Genomic DNA, 22543 nt, shown 5'->3' with positions numbered 1-22543 from the left:
TTCTTTGAGCTCTGAAACGAAACGTTTTAGAAACCTCAAAACTCTGAAACGCATGAAACCCTGAAATGTTTCATGTCGCACTGATTGGTAGTCAACCCCTTAAATGCTGCTCCGAAAGTGATTGGAGTTCCAAGATGAGCCCGTGTGAGGCCCAAGCGTTTTGCAGTATCCCATGAGACAAAGTTGTCCATTGATCTAGGATCATAGAGGATCTATATCTGCTGGTTATTCACAAACCTCCAGCCTTTTAGAAGCTGGCGCTTCCCTTTTTTTGTTTGCGTATTCCCTTGAACATCAGGAATAGAATTCGAGCTCAGTGGAGCGGGTTCCTTCTTTGATTGTTCGTTCTTCGAAGATGCTTGTTCTTGCCGTGCTGCCGAATAGGGTAGTCGGTCTTCATGTGTCCTTTATCACCACAGTAGAAACACCTCTCCTTGCTCTTTGAAGGTTTGTACTTTGTTTGGTTTGAGATACTTAGCTGTTTGCAAGTACTCTTTGGCTTCTTAGGCTGATCCGGGTCCTTAGGGGTACTCTTTTTGCCTTGGTTGCCATGGTCCTTAGGGGTACTCTTTTCACCATAGACCTTTCTTTGCCTTGCACAGTATGTGTTGTGCTCTATCCGTCGGGGGTACCAGTGGAATGTAGATGGCAATGATTGGCGATTCCATAATCTTCAGGTATCGTGGGGATACACCTTCATGCTCTTTCGAAGCGGTGGTTGAAGGCCTGCTTCGAATTTTCGCATCTTTTCCTCGTAGAAAATCTTCATGAAAGGTGTAACTTTCAGAAGAACCGACCAATATTTGTCAACATAAGCTGTGACTTTTTCATATTCCTTCTAGGCGAGCCAATCCCATTCCTTCTAAATATCCTTCTCGAAGTTGGGTGGAAGAAATTGTTCATAAAATTCAGATTTGAATTGAGTCCAAGTTCTTGCTTGTGTACCTTCTAGAATCTTGGCTAACCACCAGTTGCTTGCGGTCTCCTTGAGATACTTCCCAACATGACGCAACTTGGCTCATAATAATCAACAAGCTGAAAATAAATAAACTCTCAACCAAAAGAGATGGGGAGAAGATCGACACAGTATTGGGGACCAGAAGATGGGTGGTCCCCCCCCCCCCCCCCCCCCCCCTTAAAGAGAATCTTTATTATGGAGAATCTTTTTACAAGCCCAAGAACCGGAGAAACCCCTCCCTTCTCAATCTCAAACTCGATTGTCAATTCCTTCCCGTGCGGGAAATTCCGAGAGACAAGATCTCAATTCCGTCTACACCCGAAGTGTGGAACTCCCGAGACCGTTTCGGATTTCGTTTCCAGAATCCCCGAGCGTAAGCCAAGGTCTCCTTGCTCCTCCCCCATGATGGAGTACCTGCAAAAAGCATAAGCATGGTGGTGTAGTATGTAGGCTTTTAAGCATGCTATGTAGTAGGCTATCTAACGTCGTGGAATTTCGGGGTAGTCTGATCCGTACTTATTCCGTACTTCCGTACCCGTGTGTGTCTGACGTGTGGTTGACGTATGGAAAAACTATACTAGGTGGGATGATGGGCCAGCAGGCTCTCTACACCGTTGATCAGATGCTTCCTTGGTTGGGGCACAGGTGCTTGGAGCTACCTATAGGATCCGCAGAGGGGTTGCTGCCCGATGAGAGAGATTGATGAGGCTATTCCACCCGTCTGGCACGCTCTCATCGGGGGGACTGACTCTTCTACCTTCTTATCACGAATGGTGGGTGTACTCTTGATCCTCAATGAGGAGAGAATTTCGTCTTTAGCATTGCGGATACTGGCCATCATGGAAGTCACATCAGACTAGAGTTTCAGGGTGAGGTTTCGCCTGATCAGCAGTTGACTGACTGCCCATTGGTAGGGTGCTAGAGTGGTAGGGTTTTTCCAAAGGAGGTCCTGTGTTGACCCTGTTTTCACTATGTCTTTGGAGACTATGGATTTGGCAAGGAAAGCCACTTGTTCAGTTGGAGTGGATCCTAGTGAGTGGCGGTCGCCTTTGTTGAGCGATGATGGAGCCCCTCTATCCTTTTTTGAGTATCTGTCTCCCTTGGGAGGAAACTTCTTTTGCAGACTCGGCATCCTCCTCAGCGTCCACGCGAGTCTTAGGTATGTCAGGATTAGTGCATCCTCCCCGTTTTCCAGAGACAGTTTTGGATCAGCCGTAGCATACGTTTTTCCACGTGGATGAAGGCACATGCAGTATTGCCTGTTGTACTTGGTCGGCAGTCACTTGTCATGACCCGACTCGTCAGCGATGCACTTGAGAGCTTGAGTCTTTGAGGTATTGTTTTTGTCTGTCTTTTTGCACAGCCAGTGTGGATGGCAATTTGTTGTTTATTGATTAGAGTGGGCGTCCACAATGTTCGTGGCGTGGGAAGCAGTTGCATGGCTTTTGCAATTTCCGGGTCACAAATCTTTTTTCATGGCTTGCCGATAGATCCGGTCCTTATGCTTACTGCCTTGGGTTATAGATCGGGCACTCTACAGATGATCCCAGATGCAGGTCACCAGTTGGCTCTCTGCCAGCGAGACAAAGTGCTCACCACGATATGCTGCACACGCTTTGGACGATGTGGGAGGCTCGATGTGCCCACATGCTGGGCTCCCAGTTTTACCCTATGTCCACCATTTTGATAGTCATCTGGACTGAGCTACTGCATACTCTTCACAGCAGTGGGATTCTTTAGCCGGCTCCTCCGGAGCAGCTGAGCAACGTTGATGCGCCTTTCTTCACACATGGGTGCGATCGTCAGTTCTTTTCCGTTGAGATCAGGGTCACCTCACATCACATTATGCACCCCCACTGTGGTTCATTTTACACTCATTGTACAGACCACCTTGATGTTTACATAGCCTTCACATTGTCACTCCTCTTTTGTACTTCCTCTGGGTGATAGGCCATTGAGCATCTCCCGAGGTCTCTTATGTACACAGAATACAGCCCCTTTTCTTGTCAAATAAATAAATAAATTAAAAATAAATATATATGTATGTATAGAGAGAGAGAGAGAGAGAGAGAGAGAGAGAGAGAGAGAGAGAGAGAGAGAGAGAGAGAGAGAGAGAGAAATGAAATGAAATGAAATGTTATATTAACGTCTTCAAAAGGCCAAAGTGACCTATGAGACCAGAAAGTTACAATGTGGTGGATCTGATACAAAGTCAGAGTAACAAAATAACAACATAACAGAACAAAGATATATACTACATTCTAAACTGGTCGATGTGAACTAAGCAAAATGGGCGGCTTGCTGGGATAGCTAAATCACAGGAGATCTAGCATCGGTCGTTGGCGGATCTCATCAATCTCCTCCATGGTTAGTAGTCTGACCGGGCATCATGCCTGGCTAGAGAGAGAGAGAGAGAGAGAGAGAGAGAGAGAGAGAGAGAGAGAGAGAGAGAGAGAGAGAGAGAGAGAGAGAGAGAGAGAGAGTGTAATAATGGTATAGTTTTGCAGCTTATTTTGCAGTGGACAGTTGGATTATGGGTTCTGGTACATTGCTTTTTAAGATTTACCAACTTTAAAGGTGTTATCTTTGCTAAATTGGGCAGCAGCTTTTCTTCTGTAGCATACATTTCTGTTGTGGTAAGTTTCTCAAGTCAAACAATAGTCAGGCTTGTTAGCAAGGAGTAGTTTCTAAAATCCGGAAGATTTGCAGGCTGTGTGCACAATTCTTTCCATGGCAGCAACTTATCCACTTACTCAACTTTTCTTCTTTCACATTCTACTGATTAGAAAGGTAACATATGAAATTCAGGGAAATACTTCTGATCTTCTTATTTAATACAAGAGTTGTATTCATTTTTTTGGATTTTGTTTTCCTGCCAGGGGATTAGCACGTATGATTATATTGTTGCAATGAGAGAGCATGATCAAAAAGGGTTAGCGGATACTATCCAAAGCTCTAGCACTTCACCTATCAGTTCTGTGGGAACGACTCATAGTGTTGGTATCTCAGCTGGAGCACTACAAGGAAAATCTTGGTGTACACCTCCTAGACTTTTTGTGGATCATGAGGTAATTATCTTTTGATGCGAGAGAGAGAGAGAGAGAGAGAGAGAGAGAGAGAGAGAGAGAGAGGTGTTAGATTTATGGCATCTCTCTGGATTCTTCCAGGACAGGTGATAGGGAGTGAGGGCTGTTTTGTGGCTGTGCCCGGCCAGAGTGAGGTAGTCTTCTCATGTCGGGATTTTTCAGCCATGTATAGCTTTCGGGTTTTGGTTCATTCCATGGCCATATAGACTCCTGCAGGCTGGGAGTAGGTTTCCCCAACCATGCCTATTTTTTCCCCTGAGCCCTACGGGCATTTGGTGCCCTTTCCCCATATGTTCCTCATATTTACACCTATTTTATAGGTCAGGGGGATGGAGGTTTGGGTTGGGCAGTCTTGCCATATCATAGTTACAAGAAATGGCTATTTTTGGGTCTCTATTCCCTGTTCCCATTCTAGCTTCCCTTTCCTAATCCCCGTTTGGTGTTTTAGACATGAGTATCCATAACAGGAATGGCATTCCATGCCAGTTGCCGTTCCCCATTTCTTTTTTTACATCCCGGGTAACTATGGGCCATATCCATGTATAGGGAGCAAGGGTACCGGGGGGGGTTAACCTACTCTAGACACAACTCAGTAGAGCTCATGCAGGCAGGCAGTAGGCAGCTTCTCTTGCGCTTTTGCTCAGCCACGATGGCGTCCCCATCGTTTTTGCTGGGCAGCAAGCACAGTGTTGGGGGTGCAGTTTCTCCTTAGGGCAGCCTCACATATGCTTTGTGATCATGCATTGGCAGAGTTTCTCATCCCACATCCAGATCAGTTCTCTTGCCAAGAGGAGATGCACCAGATCTATGCTTTGAGAGCATGCTAGAGTTGGTACCCATGTGTAGGCCGAGTCAGTGGTCTTGTGTGTAGGAGCAGATGGAAGTAGCAGGAGCAGTAGCAGTAGCAATAATAGTTGTGTGTACCTTGGGCCTATCCATTGAGGGCATGTTAGACCACCCTTCGCCACTTGTATTTGCTTTTGTTATTAGCATGGAGAGTGTCACAAGTTGGTGACGTGGCATGCTCAGTCAGAAGGAACTGGTCGAGAGGACAAGGAGTGAACCCAAAAAATGTGGCCGAGGGGCTTAATAAAAAACCTAACCTTACTTGACTTGAAGAGCATGGCCAAGGGGCCTAAACCTTGACTAACAAAAGCGTAAGGAGTGAATTCAAGATTCCGTATTTTGCGCTGACCTGCCACGTGGCAATGCTGTACGAATTTTCGCGTTTTACATTGGCTGCAGAACTAGCAGTTTTATGCCCTGCTTTTGGGAGAATAGCTTTTGGGTGCAAGAGCTTTTGGAAGTGATTGATGCCTTTGGGGTTGTGCTTTTGAGCATCCCTTGTATTGTATACAAGGACCCATGGTGTCAGTCTTTGGAGAGCATTTGGACACAAAGTTTTCGAGAGCTGGACCCTCGGAGAGTTGTACCTTTGCGAAGCAAAAATAAAGAAATACCAGAAGGGGCGCTAGTCTTTAGGGCTAGTGCATTTGGGGATGCAACTCCGTCGTGCGGTGTCTACTATGTGTGTGTGTGTGTGTGTGTGTGTGTGTCTCTATTCAAGTTACGTTTAATTATTTGCAGTTTTTGTTCGTGTGTTGCTACAGTTTTCTCGCTTTGGAGTGTCCAAGCCTATAACAGTGGTATCAAAGCTCATAATGATTCTTCTTCTACAGAGGATCCGCTCCTTTCTGTAGCACATATGACGTCCCCTTTTTGCGAGGTCGTTCCTCGGAATGCTCCAAGGTACAAAGGGCGGTATCTTATTTGAAAGGAAATGCACCGACATGGTGGTGTACTCTATTGTTGCACAGAGAAACACTAGTAAGTGGATAAAATTCAAGAGAGTTTTCACTTTTCTGTGGATAACGGAAGAATATGAAGAAGATGTCATCGTGGCTTGGCATCATCTGAGAATGAATAAGGAAGGCAATTTGGATGACTATTGCCAGAGGTTCTGGAATACCCATTTGCGAGTGTCCTCGTTTTGGAGGATGGCGTTGAAGGACCAAATTGAGCGGTTCTGCTGTGGATTACCAAAAGAGATTCTATCGGTATCGTCTACAAAAGAAGTTTGACTCCATTCAAAGACTTATGGGACATGCCAAGGAAGATTTTGGTATGCACGCTTGCTCATTGACCTATCCTACGGACAAGCCAGTGTCCACCTCAACAGGGCAAGAGTCTTTGTAGGAAAAGAAAAGAACCAAGGGAACCGGATAATAGTTCATCAGAGAGTTCCGAAGAAGTAAGATAATTCATCCGAGAGTTCTGAAGAAGCAAGGAAATAAGCTGATGGCTCATCAAAGAATTTTGACGATTTAGAATGAGGTGCTTGTGGACAGGGGGGGCCAACGGGGCTACCAACAGGTCACAAGGCACAAGAAAAGAACAAAAAATTAAGCTATGTCCATTGAATAATTTGGTCAAGGGCACTCTTCGGCTCTCGATGCAAAGTGGATGGGGGAAGAGAGAACCTTGCAGAATCTCTTCAGGTTTGAGCTGTACCATGAGGCTTTTTGATTATTAGCATTGTCTATTCCGAAAGTTATCGATGAATCAGCAGATTGAACATGGTGCGCTGTGGACTGCACAAGAGGGAAGCCACTCCACTCCTCTTTCACAGATTGCCTAAATTGAATAAAGTCACTAAGTTCTTTTTAGATTTTAGGGATACTTATAGGCTGACAGTATTTTGCGGAATAACTTTATGAAAATATGCACATTGAATTGGAAATCTCCTAGAGTTGAACATGCTCTCTCATGTGTGTATTGTTATATGTTGGAAAGATGAAATGTTTGTAGCATTTTATTTGATGGATCGTTTGAACTTAGTGCATCTAGACACCTGTCAGAGATCAGCGAGATTTGAATGTGATGGCTAAGTAAATGTGAAATGAATTTATTTCTAGCGCTCAGATTTCTATATGGATTGGATGACTAAAACTGATGTGAGTGCGCCAAGACTACACAAAGATTTAAGTGCATCAAGAGGGACTAGATTAGATGGTTGATTCGCAACCTCCCACGGTTGAACATGCCGAGCATACAGACAAGTGACGGTTGGTTGCAGGTGTCCGACCGTCGTCGACAGGGACTGGCTCGCCCCACATCCCCCCCCCCAGTGGCCGACCTCCTGCAGCTTAGCAGCACTAGGTTTTGACAGGGTACCGTTTTGACCCCCTCTAGCACGAGCCCCTTGAGGAGGCCCCCTCCACCTTTAGATGGCCTCTGTTCTGCCGCCTCCTTCTCCCCCCCCCTCCTCCCCTCCTCCACCCTCATCCCCACCTCCCGCTCCTCCTCTCTCCTCGGTGGGGCCCTCAGTCTCATCACTCGACCCATCCCACACTCCTCCTCAGATGCAGGGGACTGGACACACATCCGTAGTGAGACAATCTCTTAGTAGTGCTTTCGCTACGAGTCGCATGGCTTGGGAGGAACAACCCCACCTGAAGACGCCACTTTTGATTCAGACCTCTCCTTTTGCAGCAGTCCCTCAGGGTTTGACCAGCTTTGACATTTGCAGACGATGGGACTTCTTCGATTACAGCTTTACACGCTTCCTAGGTGACTCTTCTCCTGACCTGGAGGATGCTTGCTTTCGAGTCCACGTCCTCTTTCTAGCAGCCCGAGGCACCGAGGTTCTAGATACAGCGGTAGGTTTCTCCTTTCCGTTGTGCGGCAGGGACCATATAGACTGGACGCTGCACACACTTCTTGACTAGCTCTAGGTCCATGCCATTGAGTTCTCACACCACAAAAGGGACCCGGGGGTGATAGATTTGGTACAGAAACTTTGGCCTTTAGCAAGTTTAGTGTGACACCGCCAAATGCAGTAGGTTGTAGGCACATTGTGGTGCATTTGTTTGTTGACACTCAGAGCCCCCCTTGCTATGTATTTGTACATGAAGATTCTTGGACAGAGGATGTAGCCCTACGGGCTGCACGCTCGGCATGGGCTTGGGTGGGACAGTCACTTCAGACGCGTTTGTCTAGAGGTTTCTCGGATGCGGGGCCTGAAAGATAGTGAGGTTGGCTGCTGTTGTAGCATAGATTTTTCTCACTGACTCCATGAGTATCTTCTCATGGAATGTGCAGAGATTAGGAGGGCCCTAGTTTCAGCGTCAGAGGGGTCAGTTGTGTCAGGAGCTTCAGTGATGCCTTGTGGGTGGTGAGATTGATATTCTTATGCTACAGGAGCACCATCTTTGTGAGAGCCGCATTAGACGATGTGGTCAGATTTTGAGTGGTCGCTATGAGACGTTTTGGTCAGCTGCATTTGGACCTGGAGGTATCCAGGGAGGGGTGTGTGTGACTATTGCCGATTCTTGGCAACAGGCCATTGTGGACAAAGGTATTATTGTGCCAGGTAGAGCTCAGTGGATTACTATGCAGGTTCAAGGTTGCCTCATGCGTTTCCTGAATATATATGCGCCCAATGTGGCAAGGAGTAGAGTTTTGTTCTCATGTTGTGGAGTCTTTGCCGCATGCAGAGCAGTGGTGTGTTTGGGGGGGACTTCAACATGTTGGAGGACCCCTCTTACAGGATTGGATGTGGCCATGCTAGAGTGCACGCGGCTGAGTTGGCAGCTTGGGAGTGGCTATGTATGACTATGAGGGTTTCTGATGTTTGGTAGCACTCAGGCTTTCTGAGACCCCGAGAAAGCCTCTCTCTCTCGCTCTGACCGTAGGGTAGGAGGAGTGAATCTATCTCGGATAGATCGCTGCTACGTCAATGACCACATTTGTGACATGGGGGGGTCTGTTTGCATCCTGGTAGGGACTACTTTTTTCGACCATATGCCAATGATTCTCACTGTGACAGATAGACAGAGGAGGGGGGGTGCAATGCTACGCATCCCTAAGAGGAACTTGCTGGATTCAAAGCTTAGAGAGCGGGTCGAGGCATTTTGGACAGAGCCTGGACACGCAGGACACCCTTGTCTGTAGAGTGGCTTCTGGATTGGTAGAGCTTACTCGTTTCTTCCTTCAGGAGTCTGCAGCTCGCTTGGCCGCAGCCCGGGAGGAGGGGAAGCGTCATTGACGGGGCATCGTTTTCTTCCAAAGGATAAAGGAGCAGCATCCAGACAATCCTTGGTTGGAGGAGCAGATGCAGCAGGTTAGACATGAGTTGGCTAGCATTGAGGAGCGGCGTCATGAGTTTGCCTTTCATTGGCAAGCATCTCAGTGGACCCAGGTGGGTGATAGAGTTACATGGCAGTTTTTTGAGAGTGGGGCAACGCCATGCGCACATCAATGTTAGTCAGTAAAGCAGACTCGATGGATGTGTTGCTTCGAAAAGCCTGAGGATGTGCATGCAGTTGCCACTTTGTCAGATGATGATGCTTATGACTTTGATGCCTCTCTTAATGTTCATTCACAGGACATGCAGATCACCAAGAGTGATCTTATTGATGCTTTGTTGACTGTCAATGATGCATTATCCCAGACTTGGATTGTTGATTCCGATGCTTCATTTCATGTGACTCCTATCAAGGAGTGTTTCTCTACTTTTGATGTAGGCAAGCGTGGCCATGTATACCTTGGAAACAATCATGTATGTTCCATTGAGGGTATTGGCACTGTGCATCTCTCCATAGATGGCACAAATGAGCATGATGTTAGATATGTGCCGGGAATCAAGAAGAGTCTGCTTTCTGTTGGTCAGATGGATATGCATGATGTTAGATATATGTCGGGAATCAAGAAGAGTCTGCTTTTTGTTGGTCAGATGGATATGCATGGTTACAGTATCTTGTTTGAGAGAGGATCATGGAAAATGACTAAAGGCTCAAGGTTGATTGTAAACGGCACAATGAAAGGGACACTTTACTGCATGCATGGAAAGGCCGTGTTGGGCAAGTTTATTGCATTGGCTGAAATTAACTCTCACATGGAGTTGTGGCACAAGAGGCTTGGCCATATGAGCCAAAAGGGCCTTTCTAAGCTTTGTACTTTGAACAAGCTTGATGCTAAAGGCACAAAGCTTGACTTTTGTAATGAATGTCAATATGGCAAGCAAGTAAAGCGTTCTTATTACTCTGGTGTCTCTCGTAAATCTTGTGTGCTTGATCTTGTACATTCTGATGTATGTAGCATGCCTACTAATTCTATGGGAGGTGCATGTTATTTTGTCTCCTTTGTTGATGATCATTCTAGGACAATTTGGGTTTATTTGCTTAAATCTAAGAATGAAGCCTTTGCTGCGTTTAAGAAATTTCATGCATTTGTGACCACCCAAACAGGTAGAAAGCTAAAATACTTGCGTACGGACAATGGGAGGGAGTTCACAAGTGTTGAATTTAACAAATTTTGTGAAAATTTGGGCACTAAGAGGGAGCTTATTGTGCCATACAGCCCCTCTTCTAATGGTGTGACTGAAAGATTTAATAGGACACTTTGTGAGAGGGTGAGATGCATGTTGTCCACAACTAATCTCTCTCATGGATTTTGGGGAGAAGCTTTGAAAACTGCAGTGCATATATGCAATCGATCCCCTCACATGTCTTTGAAAGGTGACATCCCTGAAGAGGTTTGGTCTGGCAAGCCTGCTTTATATGATCACTTACGCATTTTTGGTTGCTAGTCTTTTGTGCATGTTAGACCTAAGTTGAGGAGTAAACTAGATGCCAAGTCCATTAAAGGCCTCTTCATGGGATATGGTGAAGAAGGTGAAATGGGTTACAAGATTTGGTTACCTCAGCTCAAAAGGGTTGTACGCAGCCGGGATGTTGTTTTTAATGAGGCAAGGCTGCTTCAAAACAATTGTGCCTCAAAGCATGACCATAAAAGGGTCAAATTTCAGCATGACCAGCCACCTGTTAGGCCTATTTTTGACCCTCAAGATGCACCACATACTGTTGAAAATGTAGATGATCCAGTGGTGTTTGAGCCAGATGATGTTGGACAACAAATTGAGGCTCCTGAAGGGCATTTGCAGCCAAGAAACAATGCTGAAAATGGTGTACAGCAGCCCATTGTTGATGATTTTATCATGCCACCTGATGTAAACCCATCGCCGGATAATGTGGATCATTGGATGAGGCGGTCTACTCGTCAAAGACGGCCTGTGGGTAGATATGATCCCTCTTTGCATTACATTATCTTAACAGATGAGGGAGAGCCTCTTACGTATAAAGAGGCAAAGACATGTGAGCACAACGACAAGTGGGAGCTTGCTATGCAGGAAGAGATTAAAGCTTTGCATGCTAATCAAACTTTGGGATTTGGTGGAATTGCCCAAAGGAAGGAAAGCTATTCCTAACAAATGGGTGTATAAAATCAAGACAGTTGATGCAAAACCCAAGTATAAGGCAAGGCTAGTTGCAAAGGGATATGTTCAAACCAAGGGCATAGACGTTCAGGAAGTGTTTTCTCCCATTGTGAAGATGACCACTTTGCGTGTATTGTTTGCCATAGTGGCTGCTCTTGATTTGGAAATGGACCAAATGGATGTACATACCGCTTTCTTGCATGGTGATGTGGAAGAAGAGGTTTACATGAAGCAACCCGAGGGTTTTGTTATTCCTGGCAAGGAACATATGGTATGTATGCTCAATAGAAGCTTGTATGGGCTCAAACAATCATGTAGACAGTGGTACAAGAAGTTTGATCGCTTCATGCTGAAACATGGTTACAAAAGAAGCCATGCAGACCATTGTTTGTATACCAAACGTGATGAGGATGACAGCCCTATCATTCTTGTGCTCTATGTTGATGATATGTTGATAGCTGCAAAGAAAAGAAGCACTGTTGATGCTCTTAAAGGGCAACTGAAATCTGCATTTTCAATGAAAGACCTTGGGGCAGCTGAACATATACTTGGAGTACGTGTTACAAGGCAAAGAGACAAGCGCCTATTATATTTGTGGCAAGAAAAGTACATTGAAAAGGTGCTGGATAGATTTAACATGGATGAAGCAAAGCCTCTTGGTGTTCCATTACAGCTATATGTCAAAATCTCCAAGGATGATTGTCCTGAGTCAAAGGAAGAAGCCAATGAGATGCAAAGTGTGCCTTTCGCTTCAGCTTGTGGTTCATTTATGTATGCTATGGTTGCTACTAGGCCTGACATAGCCCATGCAGTGGGAGTTGTGAGCCGGTTTATGGCTACTAGGTCTGACATAGCCCATGCAATGGGAGTTGTGAGCCGGTTTATGGCTAATCCAGGCAGGTTGCATTGGGATGCAGTGAAGTCCATTATGAGGTACTTGAAAGGGACTAAAAACAAATGCCTTTGCTATGGTAAAGGACCATTGGAGTTGAAGGGATTTTGTGACTCTGACATGGCTGGTGATGTGGATACACGGAAATCCACAAGTGGCTGTGTGTTTACCCTTGCGGGAGGTGCTGTTTCATGGTGTTCTAGATTGCAAAAGATTGTTGCATTATCTACGACAGAGGCTGAATATATTTCAGTCACTGAGGCTTCCAGGCACCTATGCTTGGTTGTGATAGCCAGAGTGCCATATGTCTGCCAAAGAACGCTATGTTTCATGCACGCACAAAGCATATTGATGTGAGGTATCACTTCATACGTGAAGTGCTTGAGGATGGCCTTATTACATTGGTGAAGGTCCATACATCACAAAATCCAGCAGATGCTCTCACTAAGTGCTTATCCAAAGCACAACATCATCTATGTATAGAGATGGTGGGAGTCATGTAGCTTAAAGGCGCCATTTATGCCTTTAAGTGGGAGGTTGTTGGGATAAAGGTCCAAATGGCCCCCTTTGTGTATAGTTATAAAGGTTATTAACCTTGGCCAAGTTCACATTGAACTTGGCCACTAACATTAAATTGGTCCTATACTTTTAATAAAGGGAACAAGTGAGCCAATTTTACTCACTTCATTATTCCCCTCAACAAACGAGTAGCGTGCTCTCTCTCTCTCCCTTCATTCTGCAAGCGCCCTCTCTCCTGCTGGCTTTCGCTACCTCTCTCTGCACACACCCTGCACTTCCTCGCGTGCTCTATCACTTGCACACACCGCCGCGCGCTCATCATGATCTGTTGTCAGCTGAGCCTCAGTCAGAGCGCTAGGATGCATGCAGAGAGCAGGTTTGGGCACAGATGTCTTGCCTTGTTACTGAGGAGATGCGACATAGACTTGAGCTTCCCCCCAGCTAGAGGAACTCCATGGGGCCCTCAAAGCACTCCCCCGAGGTAGGTGTCTAAGGGAGGATGGGTTGACTCCCAGCTTTTTCTGGGAGTACTGGGACTTGCTTGGTTCAGATCTTCGCAGCGCATTCCAGTACGTTTTGCACACTAGCGAGATGCCTGACAGCATGAGTGAGGGCTTGATCTACCTGATTCCCAAGGAGGGAGGCTCCTTGGATGAGATTCGACAATGGTGACCCATTACCATCCTCAACTCATCCTACAAAATTCTAGCAAAGGCTCTGAGCTTTAGGATCCAGCCACTACTAGAGAGCATTATACATGGGACCGAGACAGGTTTTGTCAAGGAGCGTAGTATTCTTGACAACATCTTCACTTTTTAGGAGGCGTCTACCCTCGCGCGTCTTCGAGGAGAGGATCTGGTGATACTCCTTCTCGATATTGAGAAGGCCTACGACAGAGTTGAATGGGACTTCCTTGAGGGCACTCTACATAGGATGGGTTTCTCAGATGCTTGAAACAGAGGTGTGTCAGCTCTCTACAAGCGTGCGCAGAGTCAGGTGCTCTTGGCAAGGGGAAGAGAGGAACGTTTCTTGCTCACTCGTTCGGTTAGACAGGGTTGCCCTCAAGTCCCCTTTCTCTTTCTGTTCTATGCTCAAACGATGAGGAGTTTTTTGACTTCTCAGCAGGTTGGCTTGCGTGGTCTTTAGATTCCTATTACGGCATATGAGCTTCTTGACGCCGAGTTTGCCGACGACTCAGCCTTGTACTTGGAGGACCAAGAGGTCAATCTGCACAGGTGTGAGCAGGCTCTTGAGGTGTTCTGTTGTGCATCATGCTCACTGATCACCCGGAGGAAGACAATAGCTTTCTGGGTTGGCAATGCTCCTACGCTTGATTGGTCTCCAGGTGAGGGTTTTAGATGGATTCCCGGAGGGACTGCAGTTCGTTACTTGGGTTGTCAGGTCGGCGTAGACTTGTCCCCTGAGCAGTAGAGTGCTTCCCTCCTCCTGTCCATTAGGAGGAAGTTGTTGCATTTGCGTTCGGCGTCACAATCTTTGGCAGACAGAGTTGTAGTGGCCAACCAGGTGCTTTTGGCTACTATGTGGTACATCACATCTTGCTGGATCTTTTCGAGCTCTTGTATCAGCCAGCTAGAGCGGTTGATCATGAATTTTCTTTGGTCGGGGCGCAACACCCAGTTAGCCTGGGCCAAAGTAGCTTGGTAGGTCATCACCCTACCGTGTTCTCAGGGGGGGTTGGGGATCATCGGTCCAACATAGCAGAGTAGAGCCCTTCTTGGGAAGTTTGTTGTCAAAGGACTGCTTCTAGGGGAGGATCCCTGGAGGCTGGACTCATGCAGGAGGACTTGGGAGTCCTTTCATCAGGTTGATCTTTACCGAGATGCGCAAAGTTGGTATGAGTAGGAGGCTGGAGGATCGATTTGTTGCGAGCGTGCTTCGCTCTCGAGAGCCGCTGCGGAGTGGCCTGGAGCACCACCAGTCCACTTGCACGGAGGAGCGCTTGAGACAGCCCTTGGTTTGGAACCTTATGGTCAGCACTCAGAGAGACCACTTGGTTGGTAGTAGGCCCCATGTTTCTTAGGGTCCCATGGCAGCAGGGCCCAGCCCGCACTCTCGGCGACTAGTTCAGTTTTTCGGTTTGTCAGAGGAGGCACAGAGCATCCAGCTACGTGGCATGACAGGGGTGCAGAGCATGTGCCAGGTCCCTGTTCTCCACATTCAAAACACTTTCTTGCTTTGAAATATTCTTCTCTTTGCTCTCCTGTCAATCGAGGTCGTGTATCTGTCTGTCTACTTGTCGAAGGTTCATTTGATGGGTAAGTCAAGTTACCCGAATGCATAGCGAATCCCCGCTTAGCATGTCCCATCAATTATTGAATAGACTCTGACTTCTTCTCAAGGCAGTAGTCTCGAACTTCTTTGGGGAGTCCACAACAAAACCTCTTAATTTGTTCCTTAAAACTGATCTTCTTGAAAGAAGAGGTTGGAAGGAAAGTATCCCAAAATCTTTCACAGTAATCATCCATAGTGTCACCCCTGATCATTCGAAGATGGTTCCAGTTGGTTCTCACATCTCGTTCATACTCGCCATGAAGAAATAAAAAGTTTCTTGAATTTCAGCCTCTTTGTCGGCACTTGTTTCCTTAACAAAAGAGTGGACCACCATGTCTGTGCATTGCCTTTTTGAAAGGATGCTACCCGTCTAATCTTGGAGTGCTCTGTATAGCGGCCTCCCGAAAATGCTATATCAAACTGTTAGATAAAGGCTAAGGCCTTAGGATCATCTCGAAACCCTGAAAAGGTTTCAAACTTTACCGCTTGTCCACCTTCTTTGAATTCCTTGGCCTTCTTGTCCTTGTCTTTGAGAAAATCATACTGATTAGCTCTGTAAAAGTGCTTTCTTTTTTAATAGAATGTATAGTCCGTTCGTTGTTTCTTGCCCTTTCTGTCCTCATCACTCGAGTCAAAAAAAGATGAGCTATCTGAGCTATCAGAAGAAGATGAGGACGAATTGGACAATTCTTCGAAGCGTACACACTTCTTTTGTTTTCTTGCTTTCTCAAAAGAGGATTTTCGGCCCAAGTAACCAGGGAAGTCAGCTCCCGTGTTACGTTTCTTCAATTGCTTTTTGACCCAAATAGTTGGTTGACTCGCTTTTCAATAATGTCCTCGAGTTCATCTTCAGTAAATATCCGTGGGACAGGAGGTTTCTTGATTGCCGGTTTTATTGGTGACTTCATGGCTTTCTGCCAATGAGTGTGCATTTCATCCTTCGGGTGCCGGGTCAAAAATTTGGCATACTGTGGATCCTTGGCAAACTGAAGCATCTGCTTTGCGCACTCGTCAACCTGTTGTTGACGTTGCATCTCCACGAGTTCATACTGTAAAGGCCGAGGTGGCCCATACTCGTTTTTTGTTAATCTGCTTGAATCTTTTGTAGTCCCTCCCGCTTTGAAGATGGAGTCGTCTGATTCTTTTCGGAATCCATGTGCGCTGCGAGAAGAAGATTTCCCGGTAAAAGAGAAATTGGCCGTGCTCTGATGCTGTAACAAACTTGGGCACCCCAAGTCTAGAATCTGTCGCGACATGAGAGAGGGATTCACTGGAAACACTTCACAATTTTAAATCACAATTCAATTTGAGACGACACGGCCTGGCGTAGTTTCGTGCCTAGAGGTACTGGCCCCAAAACCTGGCGCCCCTTTCAATATTTCTTTATTTCATTAAATCTTGAGCAAAGTACAACTCCCGTCGGGGACCTCCGCTCTCAGACTTTGCGTCCAGATGCCCTGAGAAGTGAGGCCCTTAGGGTTCTTTTATTCTTACAAGGGATGCCAAAAAGCAGAGTCGAAAAGCAGTTAAACTCAAAAGCAATGAGTTTCCCAAAAGCAACTAGGTCCAAGAACTGCAAAAGGTAGTCAGTGCAATTCTGTACAACTGTCAATGCAAAAAGAGGGCTTGGCCATACAGTCTGCCACATCAGCATGTCAGTGAAAAAATTGGAAATCTGTACTACTGGTCCATGTCAGCGTGCCATGACAGCCTTCTACCCGGGTGGTCATGCCACATCATCACTTTGTGACAGCTTCCAAATGGATGGGGGCCTTCATATGATTGGAGATCCCCATCGCAGTCCATGCCCCCCATGTTCTTTGAGATCTAGGGCGAGGGTCGCCTACACAGGGTCTCAGTAGAGGCTTCACAGGTTGCAGAGTGTCATTTTTAGAGGATACGAGTAGTGGGCATCTGTGGGAGGACTTGTGTCACAGATCCTAACCCAACAGATCTTGAGAGAGGTCACTGAAGTCTTTGGGCTTGAGAGAGCTGCCCTTTGGCATGAGTGCAATGGGACCCTAGAGAGTGGTTTTGGAGAGACCCTTCTCTTCAGCCGACCAGCTTGGGATCCCTTTCTTTCAGTACACTGTTCGACTGGGGCAACACATACTGGCAGCACGGAGAGAGGCGCATCCTACTGTAGTACTTCATTGGCAGGAGGAGGGTCTCACAGCTAAGTTCTTGTGAGGCTTTTGGGAGCGGTTGTGGGGCTCCACACAGCCGAGGCAAGTCACTTTGTTCCAATGGCTAGTTGCACACAGAGCTAAGCAATGGGAAGCTTGCTAGTAGAGTGGATTTTCGGCAGCCTGTGCAGCTTGTGACTATCTGTAACTATGTCAGACTTTGTAAATAATTAATGTATTTATGAGAAAATAATTATTTAATTAGTTGTGTACACATCAGAATAGATCTAGCTGGGGCCTCAGGTGTGCCCAAGTTTGGGCCAGTGCACCTCAGGGAGACTCTAGCAGAAAAACACCCTGACGACCTAGTGATTGGGAAATCGGTTCTTCAATGAAGGGGTAAGCAATAGCCTCAGATTTCAAGCTCAAAAAATTACGCGCGCTAGTGCAAGCACAGGAATGAGATGGGGTCCTTAGAACAACAGTAATCCTAAGGCGTGAATTATTTTACGGCCTTAGGATAAGTCAAATTAAATTATTTTAAATTGTCTACGCTTGACCAAATGGCCGGACAAGTGCGAACAGGTAATGCCAAAGCAGTGTTGGTACGGCATTGCGTCGGGGAGCAGCTGTGTGTTAATTTGCACATTTCATTAATAGCCTAGGGACTTTTAAAAGTGAAAGTTGAAGGGTTTTTAAAGTTATTAAGTAAGTGTGCCACCAATGCAAAACTACCTCTCTCACTCTAACTCTCACCCTCTCTCTCTTCCTAGCGCCCCCACTACTTGATGGCTATTTAGGAGCACCCCCTCCCCCATTTCTTAGTGTTGGCAGTGCTCCTACCCCCCCTATTGTGAGTATGCTCTACGCATTGGAGCCCTCCATGGAAGCTTGAGAGCAGCCCCTTGCAACATATGTGGTGGCCTAGTGTTCCCATTGTCTAGAACAAGGGTTCTCATAGCCATAGCTAGCTTTCGGTAAAGTTTCATCGCGAGAAGTTGTAGCGGAAACTCTCTTCGTAGAGTGTGGTGGCTGTAAATTCCCTGTTTTCAGCCCCTAATCATCTCTTTTAGGGTGAATTTCAGCAAAATACACATAGAATCTAGTTCTTCTCTACCTACACTACGCATACACAAAGTTTGGTGCGATTCCATCGCGAAAAAGGTCTCTATTTCGGCTTTGGAAGGTGCTTAGGTAACATTTTCAGGTTATGTGCAGAAAATTACAGCAAGCATGTGTGCGTGCATTTTGCGTGTTTCTCCCTTGTTTTTGTTGCAGGAATGATTATGCAGAAAGGGACACAGTTAGCGGAAGGTAGACTCTCTTTTTCGAGAGCTTCCGTTGAGTTTTGGTGGAAGATAGACTCTCGTTTTCGAGAGCTTCCCAAAATCTCATAGCAGAGGGAAAATCCTCTTAGTATTCTGAGAGTAGCTTTCGCACTCTCTCAGTCAGAAGCAGAAAAGAAAAAAATAGAGGACGGGCAATGGCCCCGTTCCTGTGCTTGTAAAGATTCTCCCTTAGTAATAAAGATATTCTCTTTATTGGGGAGACCAGCCCATCTTCTGGTCCCCAATGATGTGTCAAGCTTTCTCTCTTTCTCTCCAAAGTCTCTTGAGTATTTGAATTACAATTAAAATTCAGTTTTCGCTTCCGTATTTTTGTGACAGTGGTATCAGAGCAAGGTCATCTCTCTCTTTCTTAAGGGATTGACGACTCTTGGCAGACTGCAGAAATGGGAGGACACGAGATAGAGTTCTCTCTCCTTCAACAGCAAGTGATAAGAGTTGCAAAAAGCTCTCTCTCATCCAAAAGTCCAAAAGATTCTCCATACTCTTGAGAAAGGGAAGGAGAAAGTGCTGACGGTCGGGAGAAATCCCGCAGAACCCAAAGGCGCCAGAACCAAGGAAAGATCCTTTGATTGGAACCTCCCGCATACACGAGAGGCAGAGGAAACCTCCAGAACGTCATGTGCGGTTTAATCCAAAGGTTCAAGAGTAGGATTCTCCTGATTCCCCTCAGTTCTCTTTCATGAAGGATCTGGATGACATAATCGCTCCGGAAGACATGTTTCTTGACGATCCGTCGTAGCAAGAAGTGCATTGGGCTCCTGTCCACAAGGAGTCTAAGCATAGAAAGAAGGAGCACCATAAGAAGAAACACCACAGGCAGAAAACATTCAAGTCAGGAGACAAAGATGTGAAGTTCAACACCTACAATGGACGGCGTGATAATGACAAAGCTTTGGCTTTCATCCGCCAATTTGAAGTTGCATTTGCAGAAGGGAATTTTAAAGAAAGATCCAAGCTTCGCCATATCAGTATGTACCTGAAAGGCACCACCAACAGTTAGTGGTTAACCCTGATACTGGAAAATCGCAAACCCCAAGATTTGACTGTTTTCAAGAAGGAGTTCTATGCACAGTTCCTTCCTCCAGACTATGAGAAAGAAGTAAAGAAAGAATGGGATCAACTCTCACAGTCAGAGAACGAAACTGTTCCACGCTACATGGATAGGTTTTGGGACGTTCTCTTGAAAGTCACTCCATTCAAGAAGATCGACGATTCAGAGAAGATGCGCAAGTATGAAGCAGGATTGCATGAAGCCTTGCAAAAGGCTATGAAGCTTTACCCTCGAGGTAACTTGCAGATACTTATGGAATCAGCTCGCATAGCTGATGGAATACATGACAAGGGCACTCCTAGGAAGATGGAGCAAAGCACCTATCATGCCAAGGAGAAGGCTCTCCATGAGCAGCCTACCTCTACTTCTTCTTCTCAAAAGAAGAAAAGAACCGCCTCTGAAGTAGAAGCAAAGCCAAATCAGCCCAAGAAAGGGAGATATCTCTCCTTCTGAATTGAGAACCTACATCAGCGAAGGAAGATGCTTGAAGTGTGGACAAGTTGGACATATGAAGGGTGATTGTCCTACCAAAACTCCGCAACCACCCTCTTCCAATGCAGTCCCGGATGTACAGGGGAATACAACCAAGGATGGAAAAGAAAGAGCTCTTCTCAAAGCATGGGGTAGCATCAACAACCAACGTGCTCTTATTCTGTTTGACCCTGGCAGTACAGACAACTTCATCTCTACAAAGTTAGCCGATGATCTGAATTTACAGCCCAACCGTTTTGGAGTTTCTATTCAAGCACAATCTGCTTTCCAAGGGCAGAACTCTAACTCTACTCCAATCATAGGGAAGATGAATTTAAAGGTCGACAACTACAAAGATCAAGAGTCTTTCTTACTAGCTTCACTTGAAGGATGCGATGTTATCTTGGGAATGCCTTGGCACTACAAGATGCATCCCATTCCTGACTATGTTCAGAAAACCTTATCCTTTGATCATAAAGGAAAGGAGCATCTTGTACTTGCAGATGCAAGTGATTGGCGTATCCCTATCGCCAATCACATTGCAATCAAGAAAGTAATGAAAAAGTGTGTTTCAGCGTACTTGATCTTTGCAAGAGAGAGATATGTGTCTGCTTCACAACTTTCTTCCTATTTAGAGCAAAAAAGACTTCAGTTATTAAAAAGTTTTAAAGATTGTTTTGCAAATGAACTACCAAATGAACTCCCACCTTCTTGACCTGAGGATCATACAATTGATTTGATCCCAGGAAGTTCTCCTCAAATCAGCCTCCTTATCGAGTTAGTCTAATGCAGCAAGAGGAAATTCTCAAGCAGATTAACAAACTTTTGGAGAAGGGCTTAATAAGGCCTAGTACTTCTCCGTATTGTTCACCTGTCTTGCTAGTACAGAAAAAGGATAGCACATTCCGCATGTGCATAGACTATAGATCTTTAAACAAGATCACAATCAAGAATCGATTTCCAATCCCTCGGATTGATGATATTCTTGATAAGTTACAAGGAGCAAGTGTCTTTAGTCGTATAGACTTGAAAAGCGGTTATCACCAAATCCGCATAGCTCCTCAGGATGTGCATAAGACTTCATTTAGAACAACCTTTGGGTTGTATGAATTCTTAGTGATGCCTTTTGGACTCACGAATGCACCAGCCACATTCAACAGAATGATGGATAGAATCTTCCACTCATATAGAAGCTTTACAGGCGTTTTCTTCAATGACGTCTTAATCTTCTCAAAGACCGAAGACGAACACTATAAGCATCTCGCATTAGTGTTTGAAGAATTATGCAAACACAAATTATTTGTGAATGCTAAGAAGAGTGAGTTCTTTTTAAAAGAAATCCACTATTTGGGCCATATAGTATCTCATAACCAGGTGAGAATGGACCCTGAAAAGATGGTCAAAGCGAAATCCTCAAGTGATATGTTTCGGAACGACAATCCGAATGGGAACAATACTTACCGATAGTTGAGTTTGCGTATAATAATACCATCCATTCCTCAACTGGTAAAGCTCCCTTCGAAATTATTTATGGGAAGCCACTCTTACTTCCTATTATGATTACCAAAGAAAACATCTTCGTTGCAGATGAATTTGTGCGCAATATTGATATTGCCTATCAACAAGTTAAGCAAGCGATTCTACGTACTCAAGAGCAACAGAAGAGAAAAGCAGACAAGCACAGAAGCAATCTCAATCTTGAAAAAGGACAATATGTCTTGCTTCGATTTGAGAAAGCTAGATTGAAAAGCGGATCGGAAATGGGAAAGTTATAAAACTTTCCCATAGATTTTACGGCCCTTTTAAAATTACAGATAAAGTCAATGACGTGACTTTTAGATTGGATTTGCCTTCTCACTGGCGCATCCATAATGCTTTTCATGTAAGTCTCCTCCGACCATATGTTGGACCTCCTCCAGTGGCGCTAGTACAGGAAGATCCTCCAGAAGTCGAAGAGACTGAGGAAATCCTTCAACATGAACAGATAATACACCACTCTAAGAGACAACTAAAGTCGGGGAGCCTACAAAAAAAGTATTTAGTCAAGTTCAAGAATTACATCCCTTTAGATGCAAAGTGGATGACTGAGTCCGATCTTAGGGACTACCCAGACATCTTGCATAGTTATGTTGACGCTCTACAGTTGAGGTCAACTGTTTAGAACCAAGAGGGATGTAACTATATCAGACTTTGTAAATAATTAATGTGTAGATGCACTTGTCTTGAACGCTTGAGAGGTGGAGTCAAGGTTGGCTTGCCTTTGCTCTCGTGGTGTCGCCGTGGCAGAGGGATCAACGGCAACAAAACAGCTCCTCTTGGCCGCTTACGCGACCTCATACACCGCGAGCTTCTCAAGAAGCTCCAACCTTTTCTCGGGAGATACTCGAGGGCAAAACTTCACCTCGTGACCGGGTTCATGAAGAAGATAGGCTCGCACTTTGTTTGCACCACCCATTCTCCTGTACGGACATAGCTTGCACGTCCATGGTCTTGCACCGCCACCTTTACCACGCGTGGTAGATC

The 22543-nt window shown here is 45.6% G+C and overlaps 1 protein-coding gene across 1 annotated transcript in view; it reads left to right on the top strand.

The window, feature by feature from the left end:
* Positions 1–22543, top strand: part of LOC147463267 (putative protein S-acyltransferase 22) — a 70783-nt gene that overhangs the window by 38286 nt on the left and 9954 nt on the right. The window contains exons 6-8 of the mRNA XM_086487854.1: positions 3466–3594; positions 3668–3748; positions 3838–4026. Coding sequence (XP_086343980.1) covers positions 3466–3594; positions 3668–3748; positions 3838–4026 — 399 coding nt within the window. The remainder of the gene's footprint in view (positions 1–3465; positions 3595–3667; positions 3749–3837; positions 4027–22543) is intronic.

This window comes from Adiantum capillus-veneris, chromosome 2, assembly GCF_014529385.1.
Source record: "Adiantum capillus-veneris isolate H3 chromosome 2, ASM1452938v2, whole genome shotgun sequence".
NCBI classification, from domain to species: domain Eukaryota; kingdom Viridiplantae; phylum Streptophyta; class Polypodiopsida; order Polypodiales; family Pteridaceae; genus Adiantum; species Adiantum capillus-veneris.
Note: the sequence above shows the minus strand (reverse complement) of the source record. Positions and strands in the feature narration are given on the sequence as shown.